The following is a 20000-nucleotide window of genomic DNA, read 5'->3' on the forward strand; positions in this document are numbered from 1 at the left end:
GGGGGTGACATGAGGGGAAGAGAGGGAGGGGAGGGAGGAGGGGGGGGGAAAGGAGTGTTGTGAGCCACAGAACACAACATCTTACGGTGAGAAGAGGCTGTGTGGAAACTGTGGGGGTAACTTAGGGTCGGAGGCATTGTTGTGAGAAGTTTTTTTATTTTTTTATTTTTTACCAGAAGACCTTTGGGGGTAGGGAGTGAGTCACGTTGATTCACACGGCCATCTTAAAGACTCAATGCTACCTCCTTTTAAAACATATTCATTAACTATGTATTTGGCAAGGTAGTTAACCATTGTGTGCCGATTACACAATAAGATGTAATCAAATGAATGAATGGAATAATAATCTCGGCACTGGCTTGCGATTGTAATTCAGGGGGGGGGTAGTCGATGTACGAAGAGGAAGACTGAAAAATAATAATAATAACAAGGGCCGTCCTTATTATTATATTCCATTAGCTGAGGAACGGGAGAGATGGTGAAGAGAAGAGAGGGTTGGTGAGGGGGAAGGGACGCAGGAAGGGAGCAACCCCACGAAGGGAGTCGGGAGGGAGCAAAACATAGCATAACATAATAGGAATGATTATAATGTCTTGGAAATTAACTGAAGAAATAAGGCAAGGAGTCGCGAAAGCCATCAAAAATATCTAAACATCAAAAATATCAAAAATAAGTGTCAGATGTTGCCTCTCACTAGAGAGCTGAACACATATTTGTTTTTATTCAAAAGTTATCATTTCTTTAGCGATCATTTGTTGATTTGTGTATTTTCCCATTTTAGATGCTAAACATATGCCGACCGATAATCACAGGTAAGAGTAACTAGTAAAATACGGTGTCTGTGAGTACGTGCATGTCAGTCAGTGAGTGAGCATTACTTGTAGAGCACAGGTCTGTCTTGTAGAGCCTCCATGGCCTGGCTTAGTACAGGACTGATGTCACAGCTCTCCTGAGTCAGCCCTCTGCACTCATCTACACACACACACACACACACACACACACACACACACACACACACACACACACACACACACACACACACACACACACACACACACACACACACGTGTGTCAAATGATGAGGAACGTAGGCATGCCATATCATATTATGTCTGACAAGAAATAATTGCATAAAGATTGTGGCCATCATGCCCAGTAACCTGCTGTGACACACAGAGAACCTCTAATCTGCTGGACTTTTCACCGGTGAATCATACACTCGTGTTACGTAGATCAGCATGTAAGTAGGAAGGTATTCCGACGAGAGGGAGAGACTGCTCCTCCTGGTAATACGGTCAGCTGTGCACAAGTGTGAGGAGGTGGACGTGCAGGACGTGCAGCCCTTTCATAAGGTTCAAGGTCTCTTTTAGCTCCACACAACAACCCCAGTATATTGAAACCACGGGACAGGGGCAATTATTTGGCCTTCGTCCCGTTTGTTAATAATATCCAATCGAAATGATGGATATGATTAACAAACGGGACAAAGGACAAAAATTGCCCCCCGTCCCCCTCTCCCCCTCCTCCCTTTCCCTCCCTAGTCCCTTTCGCTCCCTCCCTCCTTCCCTTTCTCCCCTCCGTCCTTCCCCTCTACCCACCCTCCCTCCCACCATCACCTCCACACGATCCTCCGTCTCCCTCCCCTACCGTCCTCCGTCTCCCTCCCCTACCGTCCTCCGTCTCCCTCCCCCCACCCCCGCCCTCCCGTCCTTCCGTTGACGTCCTACAACGAGGTCTCAGCATGTACCACCCCCGCTGGCAGCCCTCTTGGCCTGCGTCCATCTCGGCTCTACTCACTCTGTGCCCAGCGGTAGAGCTGCTCGTAGGACGTCTCCTGTAACACTGCCATCTGCTCCATGATCTCCAGCCTGAGGAGACAGGCAGGGAGAGAGGGTGAGAGAGAGAGAGCACCTCAGCCATCGCAGGTCACATGAACCTCTCCGAAAACGACACGTCGTGGCCAACGGACGGCCCTCTTTGTCCTCCAGGCCCATCCTGCTTTCTGTTGCTTTCATGGTTTACTACGAGAGGAGGTTTGCATTATATGGGTCCCTTGGTACGACTTCACATAACCTTTACATTATTAAGATCACCAGTGCTTTGGTTTGTCTCTTTGAAGAAAGTATGAACATAATCGTTAAGTACTGGTGTAGGTTTAGTGACAATTTGTATTTAAATAAATATATATATTTATTTTTTTGATCATATACATACAATATAAATCGAATCTGGTCCCTGTTGGCCAATGGAGGTCAGGATGATTTAAGATTCAAGATGGTTTTATTGTCATATGCACAACAATTACAGAGCAGTCTCTGGCAATGAAATTCTTTAGTCTTGGGCTCCTCCAACAGTGCAATATAAGAGAAAGTAAAGATATATGAGAAACACAAGTAGGAAAGCTGAGACTTAAATAATAAAAAATAAATATAATAATAATAATAATAAAAAGTAAGTGTATAAGAGGAACACAAGTAGGAGAGCTGAGACCTAAACGCAAAACTAGATAAATGTAAAATGTAAACAGACGTGTTTATCCAGATGTCGACTGATATAAAGTGGCAAGTTAGAAAGTGGCAAGTTATAAAGTGTTATGAATGGCTGACAGAGGTTTTGATTGGCTGACTGAGGTTTTGAATGGTTCATCTCGTACCCTGCAGTTTGCTGATTGGTCCTCAATAGAACCTTGACGTCCTCGTGGATCTGCTTCACACGGGTCAGAGCTCGGAAGAACTCCTGGGTAACAGAACGGGTCACAACGTCACACTTTGCGACCTGCTGACAAGACAGTGTAACCTCGATGCACACAAGTGTGGTCAACATGCAGTTCTAGTACAAAGATACAAGAACCAAGCAATGATTGTAGGGGCTGAAAACAGGGATGACAGAGATGTTTTTCACCACCGAAAATAAATTCCCTAACCCTATAAAGTGGATCAACATGAAAATTGCTGTATTATGGGCTTGGGTAGGGCTGGGCGATTCATCGAATTAACCGCGATTTCCATTTTAGCGTCAAACGATCACAAAACTAATATCGAATTTTCGTTGATTTTTACTTTTTCTCAAATGTTTTATAGAAAGTGCAACAGCTGGATACATATCTGTACATTATTTTAAGATTTGAACATTTTCTTTTTGACCATTTTGTGTATTTTTTTTAAAGGTGAAATTTCAAAGTTCTCAGTTACAAAGTGTTGTAACAAAGTGTTGTTGTTTTCAAACTCAAAAATAATCGTTAGAATAATCGTGATTTCAATATTGACCAAAATGATCGTGATTATGATTTTTTTTTCATAATCGAGCAGCCCTACACTTGGGTGCATGTCTCGAGGGGTGTGGTCAGGGCGTCGGAGCAGAAGCCCTTCCTCACCTCTGTGATGGGGCTGTCCCTGGCCCCACGCAGGGCAGCCATCTCCTGCCCGCTCAGCTGGAACTTGGTCAGGAAGGCCTGGGCCACCTGCGCCCTCACCTCCAGACGATGGCTGCAACGCAGAGGATCACCCGTCACTCATCCATCGGCTTCATCTGCCATCCTTCACTCGTTCATCCGTTTGCAAGGCATTCCTTCATTTATTCCTCTGTAGATAGGGAGCCCTTCACTCATTCCTTTGTTTACAAGGGAGTACTTCACTCAGTCATTTAGTTATCCCTCACTCATGTTTATAGGCAATCCTTCACCCATTCATCTGATTAAAGGCAATACAGTTAAGGTTTATTGCTGATTATAGGTATCCTATCCTTGGTACAGAACTTTATAGACAATTAATTTTATAAGCATAATCTCGTCATGACAAAAATTGTTATAACATTCCAAGCATGCAGTTTATTACTCGATTAACAAAAAGGCAAAGTGTGCAAGAACCTTACACACACAACCAAATGCATCATGAGTCTGGGTTGCTCGTGTGTAACGTTGTAATGTCCAACAACATGCTGCAGGTGGCAGCAAACCTCCTCGTAACTTGTCTGCTTGAGTATAGAATAGTATAACGTCCACTGAAACTCACTGAACCCTTCCAAACTGAGGTCAAAAAAAAGAGAAGAAAAACAGAAATTAAATAAAGACAGAGGAAATCAGACAGACCTGGAGCCTGTTCCTATCGGTAACACCCGAGAGATAGCTATCTGTGTCACAGCTTCCCGACACAATGGTCACCATAGTTACCGCCATGCTCACACAGGGGCCTTGTGTCAGGGGATAGGCGGCTAACAGAGAGCGAGAGAGGAATCTCTTCCCCTTGCCAACTCATCCGTATAGTCTCTCGCCCGCCCTCCCGGGATGGGCTCGCATGTTGTTTAAGCTCACCTCCCTTGAACTTGGAACAGTGAGCCAGTACGGGTTGAGTATGAATTTCGGGCTTTTCTGTATTTGAAGTGAAACCAAACCTCTCTTTGTGTCTGTTAATGGGATCATTTATGATTGGTCTTTTTTTGTATTGGTTTTTGAGGTCAAGTGTGAAATACACAGGCCTCAGTTTCAGAAAATCTTTTCAGAAAAATAAATGTCCAAAGAAGCAAGGCGATTAAAATTATAGCTTGTATCCTCTCCACAATTCAGTTGACTGTTTCCTAGAATAACATTTTTTGAGCGACAGCAAGAATGACAATTTTGTCAACAAACAGAGTGCATCAATCAATCAACCTTTATTTAAATCGGGCTTGACAAGGAAAACAACAGTCAAGTCAAATGTGTCCATATTATATTAATTTAGAGGAAGATGTCAGGCAGCCTTTCACTATTTAAAAATAGTTACAGTGTCCTCAGTTTGAGCAACGTCTTCATACTCGCTATACAAAACATGACAGTTATTTTATGCATTACATAACAGACCTTTCCTACTTGACTTTAAATCACATCTTAGCCCCAGGATGAATACACCTGAACATGTGTCTGTGTGTCTGTGTGTGTGTGTGTGTGTGTGTGTGTGTGTGTGTGTGTGTGTGTGTGTGTGTGTGTGTGTGTGTGTGTGTGTGTGTGTGTGTGTGTGTGTGTGTAAGCAGAACTGCCAAAGCAGTGGGTTATCTTCCTTTCTTAAGGGCTGTCACGACTACATACATTCTTCAAGTGTGTATCATCACAAAGTTCTGAAGGCACAGCCAACTCCACATACTAACCACAAGGTAGGGAGCTCTGTAGGAGCCTGTTCCCTGAAGGAGAACTCCTCCATTCCTAAGTTCACACATGGAGTTGTTCAGCAGATGCTTTGATTCAAAGGCTCTTGGAGAGGCTGAGAACAATCACAGCAGACAATCCATATCAAGGGTAACTACAAGAAAGTGCTGCAAAAGTTCTAGTTTCAACAACTGAACAGAATGCAGAGGACCGATAGGAGTCGTTGAGAAATATACCGAAACAGAGGGATCAAGGACCTTTTTAGGGAACATTATCCTGCTTATAAAAAGTATTTGTACGAAAGCAATCAGCAATTGGATTCTTAATCAAAAAGAAAAATTATATCCGTTCCACAAAAAGAAAGTCAGTTCAATTCTATGCTTGGATATAACATCCACAGCAACGGTCTGTTATTCACAACAACGGTGTACTTTTCAGAAAACAACAGTCCGTAGAATAGTGTAATTGACCATCACAATGGCCTATTTAACAACCCTAGTGGAGGTGGTTTCAAGTGCATCGCAGTGGGAGTTTGTGGATCAAAGTCAGATATGCTCTGAATTCAACACGAGTGTGAAAACAAAGAGCCCCAGTGGTTTGAAGGGCGGTGCTGACGGCTGCATTGGGTTTCTGACAGCGAGCCAAGCCCGGGGTGAAGCCCCCACTCTAAGCACCTCTTACAGAGAATCTTACCCCGCTAAGCCCCCGCTTTAGGGAGACCCAGCGGGCGTGTACCACTGCACACACGCGGGCACTGCCTTTTTTCTTTTTTGTGTGCAACCAACCGCAAAAAAAAAAACGCAGTTCTATCAAAGTCAGACTTGGATACAAGAACACTCTACGACACAATCGAACGCTATAAAGAATGAAACACCATGTAATCATCTCGACAGCTGCCGCCTGCCGGGATACGCTACCTGACCTGAAATTAACCGTTGACAAATAAGCTCATTCTTCAAACACAGAACATAACTGCAGTTTACATTTTCAATCTTTAAAGAGGGGAAAATTATAGCAACAAAAACGCTAAATAGACGTGGCAAATGACAAGGTACCATCTCCGTGAAGCCTTATCACACCGTACCGCGCCACGTCACTGGGGTGACTCAACAGTTAAAGCCTCGTGGAGCTGATCGACTGCTCTTGCCTGGGACGAGGAGGTGGAATAGAGGTCTTTGCGGGCTGAAAGCCAAGCGACCCGCACCTCCTCTGGTGGCAGGGTTAAAACCCATTTGGGAGGTGGGAGGGGGCGGTTAACCACTGAGGTGAGGGGGAGCATTCGTTTTGCCGTGCGCTGATGACCGCCGCGGACATTGGGGGGCCTCGTCAAATTCACGTGCACCCTCTCATATTCACATTGTCATAGGCACACACACACTTGTGTATTCACGTGCGTGACCTCATTAAAAGCCGTTCAGGGCCTCATGACCGTCCAGTGTCACTTCACACCGCGGGGAAGGGTTCTCCGCCAGCGGTCCATGTAGCCCCGCTGCTACGCCTGTAGCTGGGGTGAAAATTAACATTTCCAACACTGTATGATATCAACTGGTGGCCATTCTGTCGTTCAGCAGACGGGGCTTTTATCTGAAGCGACCTGCGTTGAATTTTGATAGCCGTCATGTACGAGAAGGTAGGATTTAGGAGGCTTCTGACTCAGGGCTGTAGGCTTTGGGGATCAAACCCAGAACATTTTTGACCGGGACTCAGAGCCCCTGGCCGCCACACTATCCATTCGGCATTTAGTAAGAGAAACATTTTGCACTTTTAGGCAGAAGATAAATAAAACCTGCAATAGTTAGTGGCCACTTCAGGGAAGCGGAAGGCCGGGGGAGTACAGCTCTCAACAATGTTTGGTTTGATCAACGCCGTTTAGCCACAGGTGATTAGTCGAAACCAACCGCAAAGACCCCCTTTGGGCAAGACGGCGAGCGAGGCTGTGTTCTCTGCGTGTCTTACAGCGGTTCAGAGGCGTCTGGACTTGTCTCGAGCACGACGACACGGCACACGGCGCAGGTGGGTTAGCGAACCGTTAAATCACAGAACAACACACAACACTTATTGAGCTCTAAGTGACGGCTTCTTTCGGCGTCCCCTCTTTCAGGCCTGTCTCGACCCGTTGTGGGATCAAGGGGAGGCGCGGCCACGTCTCCAACGAGGTGGTCAAAGAGGGTTCCCCTTGTACCATAGCTTCCGCTGGCTTTTCATTTGCGCGTTGAAAGAATGAAAAAAAAAAAGAACGTGAGGGCTGTTTGTTCGATTTTCTGTTCGTTTTTTTTTTGTTTCCGTTTCATTTCGAAAGCTGACAAAAGGCCCTCCCGTGCCACCGAGAGATAAGAGAGCAAACAGGAGGGCAGGAGTAAGCACACAAGGCCCTGTGTTTGTCTGCCTTTGGAAAGTGTGCACACAGCTGTTTTCCCCATCACATCGAGGCCCTGTGAGCTGCACTAATTAGCAAGTGTTGCTAACGGAGGTTATGCTACGAGTGGGACTGGGTCAGACAGAGAGAGAGACAGGGGACACCGAAAGGCAAAGACTTGTGTTTCCTTCATTAATGAGTCAAATTTTTTACATAGAATTCCATTTTCTTAATAGTTCGATCGAATTGATACATTTTATTTCAAGGTGTGTTTTCAACTGCAATAATCTACAGCTTATACAGTATATTTGCACAGCTTGGAACTATCCTCTCAAATGTAAATCAAGATTGAATTGATTAATCCCAGATGGGAAATGAGGGATAATTTCCTCGACTTGCAAAAATCCAAAGCAGAAAAGTTCAGATATATTGCTTGATTGCACATTGAATATGATATATCCACTGGGCTTCCACTTCAATATACACACACCTATCAGGAGAACCAAACTCTGGCTCCATCTGGCCAGGGGTCAGCCCCACTCCATAAAACTACAATGTCCCACAGTCAGACAGATGGTGCCTGCAAGACTGACGGTCCCCACAAGACCATTACATAAAGTGTGTGTGTGTGTGTGTGTGTGTGTGTGTGTGTGTGTGTGTGTGTGTGTGTGTGTGTGTGTGTGTGTGTGTGTGTGTGTGTGTGTGTGTGTGTGTGTGTGTGTGTGTGTGTGTCTCCCAGGTACAGTCTTCCTAATACTTATGTTGAGTGTCCCAGTGTGTGTTTAGTGTTCCAGTCTGTTGCCTATTAGCCATGTTTCATGTTCCGCAGTGTGCCTCGATGTCTGAAAGTCCCCCACCCCACCCCACCCCAGCTGGCCTTTACTCCTGTTGGGTCACGCCATGATCAGGGTGGGTGGGGGGTCCCTCTCGCACTGCTCTCGAGCACAGCGCACACAGACGACAGCGCGTGTCAGGTGGCCACATTAGACCCAACGTTGAGGGAAGTGTTTAAAACCAGAAAATGTAATTAAACACACGATTCTGCGAGCGCTCACTGAATGCTGATTGTCCAATCACAGGGCTGAATGCACACGGCACACTGCGTCCTTTTGTGGTGCTACAGGTCAACGTCCCCGACACGAGCCGTCCCATGATGCTTTGCGGCATGCGTCGGGGCCTCCAGTTCACTTCATAGTCAGCGGGGAGGGGCGTTGCTTCGCTCCATCCGCAGCGTCCTGTGGGGCGGGGGGCTGTCGGGCGGCCTACGGAGCAGCCAGCTGCAGCCTTCCAGCTGCTAGCAACGCCCCAAGCGTGCCAGAAACTCGTGCTCTCTCGCTCTGGCCGCGCGCCACGCCAACCAGGCGCAAGGTGAACCAATATCACTTGTCTTGGCTGGCAAGAGAGTGGCTACACACAGACTGTTGACATCGCTATTGATGTGCCCTCACTGCAAGCACACTCGTGTAGATTGATTATTAATTTATTCTGTTGGCCAGCAACGTTCCGATTACCATCGACACATTTGCACATATTTGCGAGAGGGAGGGAGAGACCGAGATAGAGGCAGAGACACAGAGAGAGAGAACGGTAAATCCATCAAGGGGGGCAAATGGGGCAAATCCATCAAGAGTTCTTAAAGGGCTGTTCCCCATCTATGCTTGCGCTCTAGCTCCAGGGCTAATGCGTCAGGGCGCACGTGAATATAGAACATCAGCGCGTTACACTCTCCTCACTCCAACCTCACTGAGAGCGGGAGATAGAGGACGTAACAGTCTCTCCACCAGGCCGAGCTGCTCATGCACTGATGTATGGAGAGCCAGGAAACCAGTGGCGCGTGCACAACCGCTGAATAAAGAACGGGGAGGGAAGCAGAGCCACGTTGAGCCGCCGTCTCCCTCTGAATAACTCTGCTCGATGGCTGGACCCAAACACAGTCGGGCTGCACCATTGCATATTAATCTAAATCTAGATTTGGCCCCTGCAATCAGCTAATTGGGAAAGTGAGCAATTCGTGTTTTACTAATTGTATTTGTAATGTAACAAGATAAATAAATAGGATTTTGAACACCAGTTACATTAAAATAAAATGACTAACTGCTTCCACTCTGCAACTGCTTTATTATTAATGTATTTATTTTCCGTGCGAACCATGTTAATCTGTCTATCACAATATCGGGCAAAACAAAAGTATAATGTGGTTCAAAGCCCCTGACCATCAAACTATGACCCTGAGTAGACTGTTGTCTGGCTTCTCTGAGCACGATCTCTGCACGCTGTGCTATAGTTGAGCGCCAACACAGCCCACAGTCAATACAGATAAACACTGCTGGTTAGCATAGCAGTTAGCATGCTCATGTAGCACAACATGCTAACAGCTGTTCTACATCTTTGGATCCCAAAGCTCATTCATTCATAGCCATTCCCATTACTACGTACTATTTCTTATTTATTTTGTCATTGCCGCTTTTATCCGAAGCGCTCAGGGCAAGGCAGAATCAAGAACCAAAAACCTTTGAGCTCTAATGCAGAACATTTCTGCCTAGTATGAAACACGGTAACCACTGCACTATCCTGCCCAAAATTGAGGATTAAATAAGGATTATGCAAATAACCATATTTTAATACTTTTTCTCTGGAAATAAAAATGCAGCATGCTAAGGAATATATCAATATTACTACTTCTTAGCCTGTACACTACAATGTACTTGTACCAATGGGTGATTGAAACCATTTCAAAACACTGTGAACATTGCAAAAACTTTGCAGACCAACATAACTAGGCCTTACGCAATATGCATTTTACAGAATACATTGCATTGTTATAAATAACTTAAAGAAATTCAGGATGGCTTGTATATCAGCAACCCGCATTACGTTATAACAGCCTTGCTTTATCACACTAATTCGTTCTCGTCGAGCCAAAAAGCAATATGGGTCTTTGAAAAGTCTTTGATGATTTCAATGTTTTTGCTGATAACAGAAAGAAGAAGAAAAACTCACTTTTCCCCCTGGAGTTTGTTTGTCTTTACTATCAGGTCCTGGGTCTGCTCTTTAGCTGCCTGTTGAAAGGAAAAAGCATTTTTAAAGCATATAAAGCATTCAACAACAAAAGAATAAGCCTAGTGCTTCATTCGAATACTGAATTTTAATATGTGGAACTAAATTGCAGAGATTCAAACTATTACTCTTATAACTTATAATTTAGCATTCACATTTATCCAAAGTGACCTACAGTGAATTAAGAACCATGTTATGGAGCAGCAGGTAAGAGGCACCTTGCTCACGGACACCTACAGCTTGGGCAGGCAGCTGACTTCTTGCGCATTAAAAAGGTTGGCAAGGTCGCAAGAACAAAATGACTTAAAAAGGTGGAGAAAACAAACAAGCGCACGGACCACGCACTCCTGAAACCTCCGACATTTTGTAACTTGCTGAAATCTCTTCCGGTGACAGCAACGCGAGCGCTGTGTGTGACTGGTGCGACATTCAAGGTCGGGCTTCATTTATTTTGTTTGATTGTTCTTTAAAGTTAGCTAAAGCTCCTTTAATGCTGTAAATATAAAGTCTGTTACCTTGAGCCTGCTGGTCATCTCTTCACAACAGGTGCTCATCGCGTGGACGTCCTCATTAACACTCTCCAGCTCCTGAGGCAGAGAAACAATGGATAACACAAGGCTTTAAGATGATAATGTGCACAACAATGACCTACTTTTCACATTGTAGTGTTGCCCAATATAACAAAATAATGTTTCCTCCGACCCCCCCCCCAATACTGATATTCAATGTAAAACTATTCCGATAGCAATTCTAATCCGCAAATAAACTTATATAAGTGTAACAAATATTGCCTCTGTATAGGTATTTTGCTTCAAGCAGTAAAGGAAAACCATGTTTTAAAAAAAAAACTCCTTTATTGAACACAATTAACATGTGTATATAACTGTAATCTCTGCATTAACTAAACACTTCAATTGCATCAGATTTGCAGTACCATCCGGACTGCCACAATGTTCTAGAATGTGGCTGACTTTGTGTATTAAACTTGCTGCGCTCAAGAACACACTGCCTGACCTGCTCTTACTTGTTGGAAATTAAAGATCTTCTGAACTTTAAGTGGAATTGGTTTGTTGTGCGGGGAACTTCGACTATGCTAGATGACTTCCTACACACAGGACGTACTCGTGACATTGAAGTTTTGCTTTTTGAAGCGGAATTCAATTAAAACATAGAAAACAGAACCGTAAACAGTAAAGGAGCATGGTGGTGGAGCGCCACTATATTATTGTTTTAGGAGAACCCTGATATGTTTTCAGATAATCTGGTGTAAATAGGCTTAAAAAAAAATAAAATAAATACAAGGGACAACAGAAATATAACAAATGTTTTGTGACTTTGTAGAACATGAGGTAATACAATTATTATTTAACCTTGACGTTAAACCTTTGCTTAAACTGTGTTTAGCTTTCTTTGAGTTTATTATAATTTCTGTGTTTTTGTAGTAAGTAGATAACCCTCACTTTGTCATAAAGACTCAATTTTGTACAGGCTCATATCGCTATTTCGCTTATCTGATCGATTATAAAACATATTGAATTTGTTTTCATAACCATTTTCATGTCATATTTCATATATGGTTTCATTATAAACATCCCTGATGTTGCATTCATTCATAAAAAATAAATCTCTTGTACACAGCAATACTTTGTATGAGCATGGCTTATGCCTACCTCTTTGACATCTTTAAATATCCTTGCAAACTCTTCGTTGATGGACAGGCTTCGCCTTTCGATGTCCCCCCTGAGGTTTCTCCTTGTGCGTAAACTGTTCTCCGTGAAAAAGACAGACAGCGCTTTCAACGCCTCCAGCATCTCCTAAAACCACACCGAATATATTCATGAAGGACCAGAACAAAATAAACCAGATCAAGGCATGGCTAGATTCATTAAGATACGACACCACTTTCAGGTGTTGCAGCAGCAAATTACAAATAGAAACAGTGCAAGTCAAGGCAGAATTATAATACGATAACAAGTGATATGCATAGAGTATAAGGCTGGCTATTAGGACTGGAGGTTGAATATATAAAATAGCATGGGTACAATAAGACCTGAACACTATTATAATTATTACCCATACAGCAATTAACATAACTTGAAAAGCCTCCAGAATCTCCCGAAACAACACAGAAGAGGCCTATATGTCAGATATCATAAAAGCGTTGCTGGATTCATTATAAAGGTTTGTCACCTATGCATAATGGAGAGAATACATAGACTCTATTAAATAAGAACAATTGAATTAGAACTGCACACACCACAACCGACATTTAACATTAAAATGCAATAAATACCATGAATAGTGGTTGGTACTATGGGGGTAATAATATGCTTGTCACCTTGTCATTGTCCAGCCGTGTCTCCAGGATCTTATTCAGCTTCCTGGACAGCGGGTTGTTTTGTTGCGGTTGTACATTTGCGTTCTGGACAATCTCGGCCGACATTTCCACCTTGTTTTCGGACATTGTAAAGGAAAGAAGACCAAAACACAACCAAAACACACACCTCCACGTCGACTTCCTGGAAACGACTGCGTGCGGCAGGAATTACGTTCCGTGTAGACCTAAGGGATGAGAGGTTCCGGGACTCTCGTGTTGTGGAAGAGCGCGTACAATTATAAATAACTACTTATAGTCGATAATAACCTTCCTCATATGGATAATAGTATGTGTGTGCGCGTGTGTGTGTTTGTGTGTGTGTGTGTGTGTGTGTGTGTGTGTGTGTGTGTGTGTGTGTGTGTGTGTGTGTGTGTGCGTGTGTGTGTGCGTGCGTGTGTGTGCCTGTGTGTGTGTGTGTGTGTGTGTGTGTGTGGTGTGTGTGTGTGTGTGTGTGTGTGTGTGTGTGTGTGTGTGTGTGTGTGTGTGTGTGTGTGTGTGTGTGTGTGTGTGTGTGTGTGTGTGTGTGTGCAGCAGGGTACTATGGTCTTACCTGGAGACATTTAAATGTTACATTTAATTTTTATAGTTTTAATTATTATTATTTTTATTTAAAAAGTAGGCTGCTATTTATTCGTGAGTCAACCTATTTTATTACTGTGGATTGCCAGTAAATACATTTACGTTTTCCATGCCAATAAATTGCCCGTTGAATCTTGCAATTTGACAGAGCGCGAGGGAGGCATGATCAGAGAGAGGGAGGGAGGGAGTTATGCGAGAGGGAAAGAGAGGGAGGGAGCTATGCTAGAGGGAGAGAGAAGTGTCCAGCCCCTGGGTGGGATCTGAATAATGATTGATGGTCACCTCCAGAGAGTTTCCCAGACCAGCCCACCAGCTCCACCGGACCCTAGGAATACCGAGACACGGGATCCCACTCCCAGCAGCAACACGTCCCGGACCCTCACAACTACAGGCTCCCCACGAGTCATCTTCTCGCTATGATCTCACACGGAGACGGATAAAAGCCATTCCCGCTGCCGTTGTATAAACCGGGACGCTATGATCGTCGGGACTATCATCTGCTTCCACTAAACAGAAACTTTTCCAACGGACTCGACACGGGAGAGTAGAGGCAAATGGGAACATACGTCCGACGACTTCTCGGGCACGGTTTATTTCTTCCAACATGTAAGTGTTATGGTCTCCGTTCATTCCACGCATTCCTATAGATAGATTAACAGCCTATATCTGGATAGAGTCGATATAAACCCACGCTTCTCCTTATCGCCGCGCAAAAGGTATCGTTCCCATTACGCATCCACTTAAAAGAGTGGTTAGATAAAGCCTGACTGGAAAACAAGACATCTAGAGCTTTATTATCTTTAAACACATAATCCCAAGGTTATGGCTTTACGAGCGGAATGCATGGCGCTGTGAAGCGGGGCGATCTAAGCGCTCTTGCGCTCCATCGTCTTTCAGCCGTAGGAATTATATTGGGAAGGTTCAGTTTCTGCACACATCTTATTGAGGAATTCACAGCAGAACGTTATTGATGCAATTGAGGATATTGGTCAAATGTTATGAATGTGCTAAGTTTTTTGTTGCTGTCTAAGAAATAGATCAGAGAGCTGACAAGTTCTCTTCACGACACGATTGTTGGGTTTATGTTGATTAATCATCATTTAAACATTAATTTGCACATTGTAAAGCGTGCACCGACTTGTTAATATAAATGTCAATATCAGACTGCTAATATATCAGGTCACCCTTACGGATGGACTCATTTATTCAACAGCAGATTCCCAGAGACCAACTCGAAGTAGGATGCCGAGCAATAGGCCGCTCCACAGAGCTGGTCCACTTTACAAAAGGCTACAGACTTTAGAATATAGTGAAGCCTCGTGTCATTATACTTACAAATATCTCACCTGTCTGCTTCAAAGCTCTAAAAAAAAAAGCTGAATGTATTAGAGAAGAAAACCTGCTTTGTTTTGTTCACATTTATAGCTGAGACGTCTGATGCTGGGAGGGACTGGTTTGGGGCTGATATCTGACACCTCTGTTTAATAAACAGTTCTCTGTTACCGTGTCGCTCACCAGGCCCGGCCTATAAAGTCACGTCTCGGCTCACACTTGATTTGTGAGTTATGATATGTTCATAAAGTGTCCGCAGGCGGCCCGGCCTCATCCATCTTCTCTTTCTGCTGACAGGGGCACCGCTCCGCTGACAAGTTGAAGACCGCTGCTGTTAAATGCTTGAGTTACCTCATCTCAGGCCAGCGCCCTTAGAGCAAGGCATCGCCGCTGCACCGCGTCTCTAAAGCCAACGCCCCCCCCCCCCCCCCCCCCCCCCCCTCCTCTCCCACCAAGAAGACTCCACCCGGACCCGGCCGAGCCTTTCCCCCCGTCGATTCTTCATCTCTTTTTGTCGCCGCCATGGCGTCCAGTCTCACCTGCACAGGTGCGATCTGGGCCCTGCTGTCCATGCTGTGCGCGGGGGCCTCCTGCGTGGGCTTCTTCATGCCCTACTGGCTGCTGGGCACGCAGATGGACAAGCCCGTGTCCTTCGGCACCTTCCGCCGCTGCTCGTACCCGGTGCGCGACGAGGAGCGGCAGGCCACGGTCATGCTGGAGCAGTGCGGACGCTACGCGTCCTTCCAGGGCATCCCCAGCCTGGAGTGGAGGATCTGCACGGTGGTGACGGGCGTGGGCTGCGGCCTGCTGCTCCTGGTGGCGCTCACCGCCCTGATGGGATGCTGTGTGTCCGACCTCATCTCCCGCACCATCGGACGCGTGGCCGGCGGGATACAGTTCGTAGGCGGTGAGTCTCGCTTTTTGTACACTGTTCCTCCTTCTGTGGTTCTTTTTGGTTTCTGGTGTGGATTTTACAATCGGACCTCCCCGATCTCCACCTTGCTGTGTTTCCTTTTGCAGTTTAGATATACACTCCATCCCCAACCCCCACCCCTGCCCCCCCCCAATCAACATCACCACCCTCTTCTCTTATCGCCCAACTGTCATCTGATAAAAACATTGTCTCTTTTACTCCCCCGTCAATACCCCCCACCCGTTTGTTTACTTTGATTAACCGTCGGATGGAGACTTGACGATTAAAGAAACTCAGAACAGAAACAACGATCCAAAAGCCAAACTAGCAGCAGGCTTTCATGTCCACATCTGCTGTCTCTCTCTCTCTCTCTCTCTCTCTCTCTCTCTCTCTCTCTCTCTCTCACTCCCCCCCCCCCCCCCCCCCCCCACTTCAACCGTCAATCGCCCCGGCTGCTGTCTCTACTTCACACTCGGTGTTGATCTGCCAACGTTTGTGGGGTTGGCGGTCAGAGCAGACGCATCACCGCCATGTTTGTTTCTTTGCTGGTTACTTTGTGTTTGTTTTCTCAAGTGTTCTGCTCACACTCCTGAAGTTTGCGCCTAGAGACCCCCCCCCCCCCCCGCCCCCTCCCCCCCCCTCCCCCGCTGACTCACACATGGATCCTCCATCTCTGCGCTTTATACTTTCTGTACATTTGATATTGTTCCCATCTGTTGGCCTACTTTGAGGAGTTGTGGTCTCCGTAAAAACGCCCCAGCCATCTAGCTAAAAACAGTCACTCACATTCTGTGGCGCACCAGCCCCGCTATTTACAACTCCTCGGTGCGCGGCTTGGCAAGGGGGTCACGGCGGCGGGGGTTGGCGTAAAAGCAGGTTGGAAGCGGATTTGATGGAGCTGTCGAGGGTATATATTTTTTTTTTTCCTTCAGAAGGCTAAGAACCTGCAAAGGGGGGGGGGTGGCTGCAAGACCTCGCACTGTGGCACACTCGGTGACAGGCTAAGCCGCGCAGACACGTGCAAAACTCACCGTTTCATGACACGCTAGGCTGAATCACAAGAAAGCTGGCAGGTTGCCTTTTTTTTTCCTCCCGTGTTGAAAGTAGTGAGTTGTCACTTTTGTAGTTACCCTCTAAGCTCGGAGCGGCGTGTGGTGTCAGCGGGAGGCTATATTTGGTTCACAGGGATTTGTATTTATTTATTTATGTGTATATAAAAAAAAAGAAAGTGGCAGGCCTTTCATTGCATATATTTTTTCTTAGATGCTCATAAATCCCTGACGCACGAGTTTAGATATGAGAAAGCGAGCCTGAGAGAGAGAGAGAGAGAAAGAACATGGAGAGATATAGATGGAGAGACAGAAAGAGGGATAAAGATGGTGAAAACTAGCCAGAGCGAGAGAAAAAAGAGAGCAAGGTTAATAGCAATGAGAGAGAGATAGGCAGACAGACTTAGTGAGAGAGAGCGAGCGAGAGGGAGATCGAGAGCGACAGAGAGAGAGAGAGAGAGAGAGAGAGAGAGAGAGAGAGAGAGAGAGAGAGAGAGAGAGAGAGAGAGAGAGAGAGAGAGAGAGAGAGAGAGAGAGAGAGAGAGCAAGGCAGATAGACGCCGAGAGTGAAAAAGCGAGGCAAAGAAGTGCTCAGCTCTTTGTAGCTGGGGTGCTGGTGTCAGTCCACAGGCCAGCGGTGTTAGTGTTAGCGCGCTAGCACTGAAGGGCTAATTGGAAGTGACACTGCTGGCAAACTCAGTGGCCCACGCATGGTATTGTCTCCTATCACTTACTGGGCGAGGGACATTGACTGCGTTCTGCTAGAGAGAGGGAGAGAAATCGAGGGTCAGAGAGAGCCAGGATGAGAGTGTGAAAAAGATGGATATGGAGAGAGAGAGATGGAGAGAGATGGAGAGAGGGAGAGAGGGAGAGAGGGGAGAGAGATGGAGAGAGGGAGAGAGAGAGATGGAGAGAGGGAGAGAGGGAGAGAGAGTTTACCATGTGATGCAAACATTTGACATCTACATCTGTTCTGGTCACAAACAAATAGGGAATCCACAAAAAAAGGGAACCAATGTTTGTGTTGAGTTTCCGTGATTAATGGCAGTAGGGTTCTTTACTGAGGCATGCAGTATGCATGGAACAGAGCTCTGTTGTTAAAAGTATTGAATTTAACAGCATACTGGTGGCTCCCAACCTCCCCTTCTTCCCTTATCCCTCCCCTCTAGTGCCTCCCTCCTACAATGTGCTCAAAGCAGTTGTGGTAGTAGTAGTAATCGTGTTAGTAGAAATGATGAACGATAATGAGAAATATATTCAAGTGATTCCAAGACTGAATGAAAAAAACCAAAACACCGGACTGAACCAAAACAATTCCAAAAATGGAGTTCGCCAGGCCTGATGAATCTCCAAACAACCCGTCGAGTTGAGAGGATACTACATAACTGAGTGTCCGTATCTAAGCATCAGGGCAGCTCCTCTTCACGATGGAGAACACCCAACAAGGCGGTGGTGGTGGGGGGGGGGGGGGGGGGGGGGGGGGGGGGGTTACGGTCGGGTCAGCAGCGCCGTGGGGGGTCTATGCGGACCAGAGGGTTTCACAAGAGAAACAGCCTCGCTCCGTGACCTTGACAGATACACCAAGCACTCTGGTGCACCTGGGGGAGAAAGAGAGGGACAGAGAGTTAGAGGGAGAGAGGGAGAGAGAGAGAGAGCTCTCTCTCGGGGCAGATGGACTAGGTTGGAAAACACTCAACGCAGCAGAACTCTCAGTAAGAACAAATAGGTTCCGGTCAGCGATGCAGTCAGCAAACTGAACTTATCTCCTTTGTGTACACTTTTCTTTCTCTCTGGGAAGCTTAAATAACACATATTTTGAAAAGGCTATTCATCATTGAGTTTATGTTACTTTAAAGGAAGTGTTTCAGCTAACCACAGGCTGTTGCTGGTAATTATATTAATGATATTAATTACCGTATGTTATTATTATCCGACAATGCAGATATGTGCGGGCACTCCAGTGGGGAACTGTTAACTGTCATTCTCTGATTCATGTCGCAACTTGCCCGTTTAGTGCATATTTGTGACTTGTTGACTTTAGTGTGCATGCTTTGTTTCCATTCAGTTGCGGAGAAACAACATTTAGTTTCTCCATAATTACACTCCCATAACAAAACTATGCAGACCTTTAAGTGTTTATAGAAAACAAAATGGGAATATACTTCTTTATTAAACTTTAGTAAACTGAACTCAAGTAGAGAAACAGACTCTACAACCCACAGTATCATTGCCTTAAAGCTGAGCTACTGTTTTACATACTTGTTGAATAAAGATTACTGATGCTGAACTGCTCCGGTCGGAAGCACAAAAAGATAACACAGAACGCACTGCTGACTAAGTCCACACTTATGCAGACACAATTAATAATGCATCCTTTTTTCTCTCCATGCTTTTGCTCTTCTGTCAACACGAAAATGCTGTTTTCGTCCACCTAACGACATTTTCATTCACGCTCTCCCATGTGGATTAATGTGGATAACGTGTCACGGCCAAGTTGAAAACCCATGAAAACAGGGAGCTTCACGACTGTGACATCGATTGTGATGATCCAGACATTGGCGTCCCTAGCCGGAGCGGATCCGGGCATGCGCAGCAGAGAGAATGCATGAACTGAACCCGCGGTGAAAACCCAGCATGGGCGGTGGAAAACGCTGTGTGGACGGAAACGTGGTCCATCTAAAAAAAAAATAAAAAAAACATTTGAGGACATATCGTGATGTAGCGGGCGCGGCTACAGAGGGGTGTGTGTTGTTGTTGTGGCGCGGCGTGTGCTCCACTAGCCCCGGCCAGCAGCTCGGTCCCCTGCCAGGACTCTGTGTCGTCCTGCTGGACCACCAGGCTGCCACCAGGGTGTTGTCCTTCTTCTGGTCCTCTGAGGTCCGGCCAGCTGGACGCGGGCCAGGACCTGGACCCGGAACGTGCTGTCCTCCCTGCCAGCCCTCATTTTCGAGAGGTACAAGACGGAAGGGAGGGAATTAAGTGGCCTGGTTCTTCGCTGGGATGGAATGTCCTGTTTATCCCTCCGGTGCACATTTAAGGAGGTTTCTTGGGGGATTATTCCCATGATGCATAGCAATGAAAAATATGCAGATTTTAAAAACACGGGCACGGCGAAGTGGCTCAGGAGAACTCTGAAGCGTGTGCACATTAAATCAAAGTAAAATTTGCCGGCTGAATGTGGCACGAAGGTAATAGGACCATATGTTCAGGGGGGGTTGAAA

At 45.8% G+C, this 20000-nt stretch overlaps 2 protein-coding genes across 3 annotated transcripts in view; one reads left to right on the plus strand and one right to left on the minus strand.

The window, feature by feature from the left end:
• Window positions 1-13070, minus strand: part of cog6 (component of oligomeric golgi complex 6) — a 29868-nt gene extending 16798 nt beyond the window's left edge. The window contains exons 1-8 of one of the 2 annotated variants that reach the window (XM_056611433.1): window positions 12868-13070; window positions 12200-12343; window positions 11045-11116; window positions 10473-10531; window positions 3374-3485; window positions 2654-2775; window positions 1798-1868; window positions 879-972 (exon numbers count right to left, since the gene is read on the minus strand). In XM_056611433.1, coding sequence (XP_056467408.1) covers window positions 879-972; window positions 1798-1868; window positions 2654-2775; window positions 3374-3485; window positions 10473-10531; window positions 11045-11116; window positions 12200-12343; window positions 12868-12993 — 800 coding nt within the window. In that variant the 5' untranslated portion in view covers window positions 12994-13070. The remainder of the gene's footprint in view (window positions 1-878; window positions 973-1797; window positions 1869-2653; window positions 2776-3373; window positions 3486-10472; window positions 10532-11044; window positions 11117-12199; window positions 12344-12867) is intronic. The other variant, XM_056611434.1, reaches the window with a different exon arrangement.
• Window positions 13071-15272: 2202 nt separating this feature from the next.
• LOC130405810 (LHFPL tetraspan subfamily member 6 protein) overlaps window positions 15273-20000 on the plus strand; it is a 48985-nt gene continuing 44257 nt past the window's right edge. Inside the window, exon 1 of the mRNA XM_056611050.1 lies at window positions 15273-15724. Within this exon, the coding sequence (XP_056467025.1) occupies window positions 15340-15724 (385 nt within the window). The 5' untranslated portion in view covers window positions 15273-15339. The remainder of the gene's footprint in view (window positions 15725-20000) is intronic.

Source organism: Gadus chalcogrammus, chromosome 16, assembly GCF_026213295.1.
Source record: "Gadus chalcogrammus isolate NIFS_2021 chromosome 16, NIFS_Gcha_1.0, whole genome shotgun sequence".
Classification (NCBI taxonomy): domain Eukaryota; kingdom Metazoa; phylum Chordata; class Actinopteri; order Gadiformes; family Gadidae; genus Gadus; species Gadus chalcogrammus.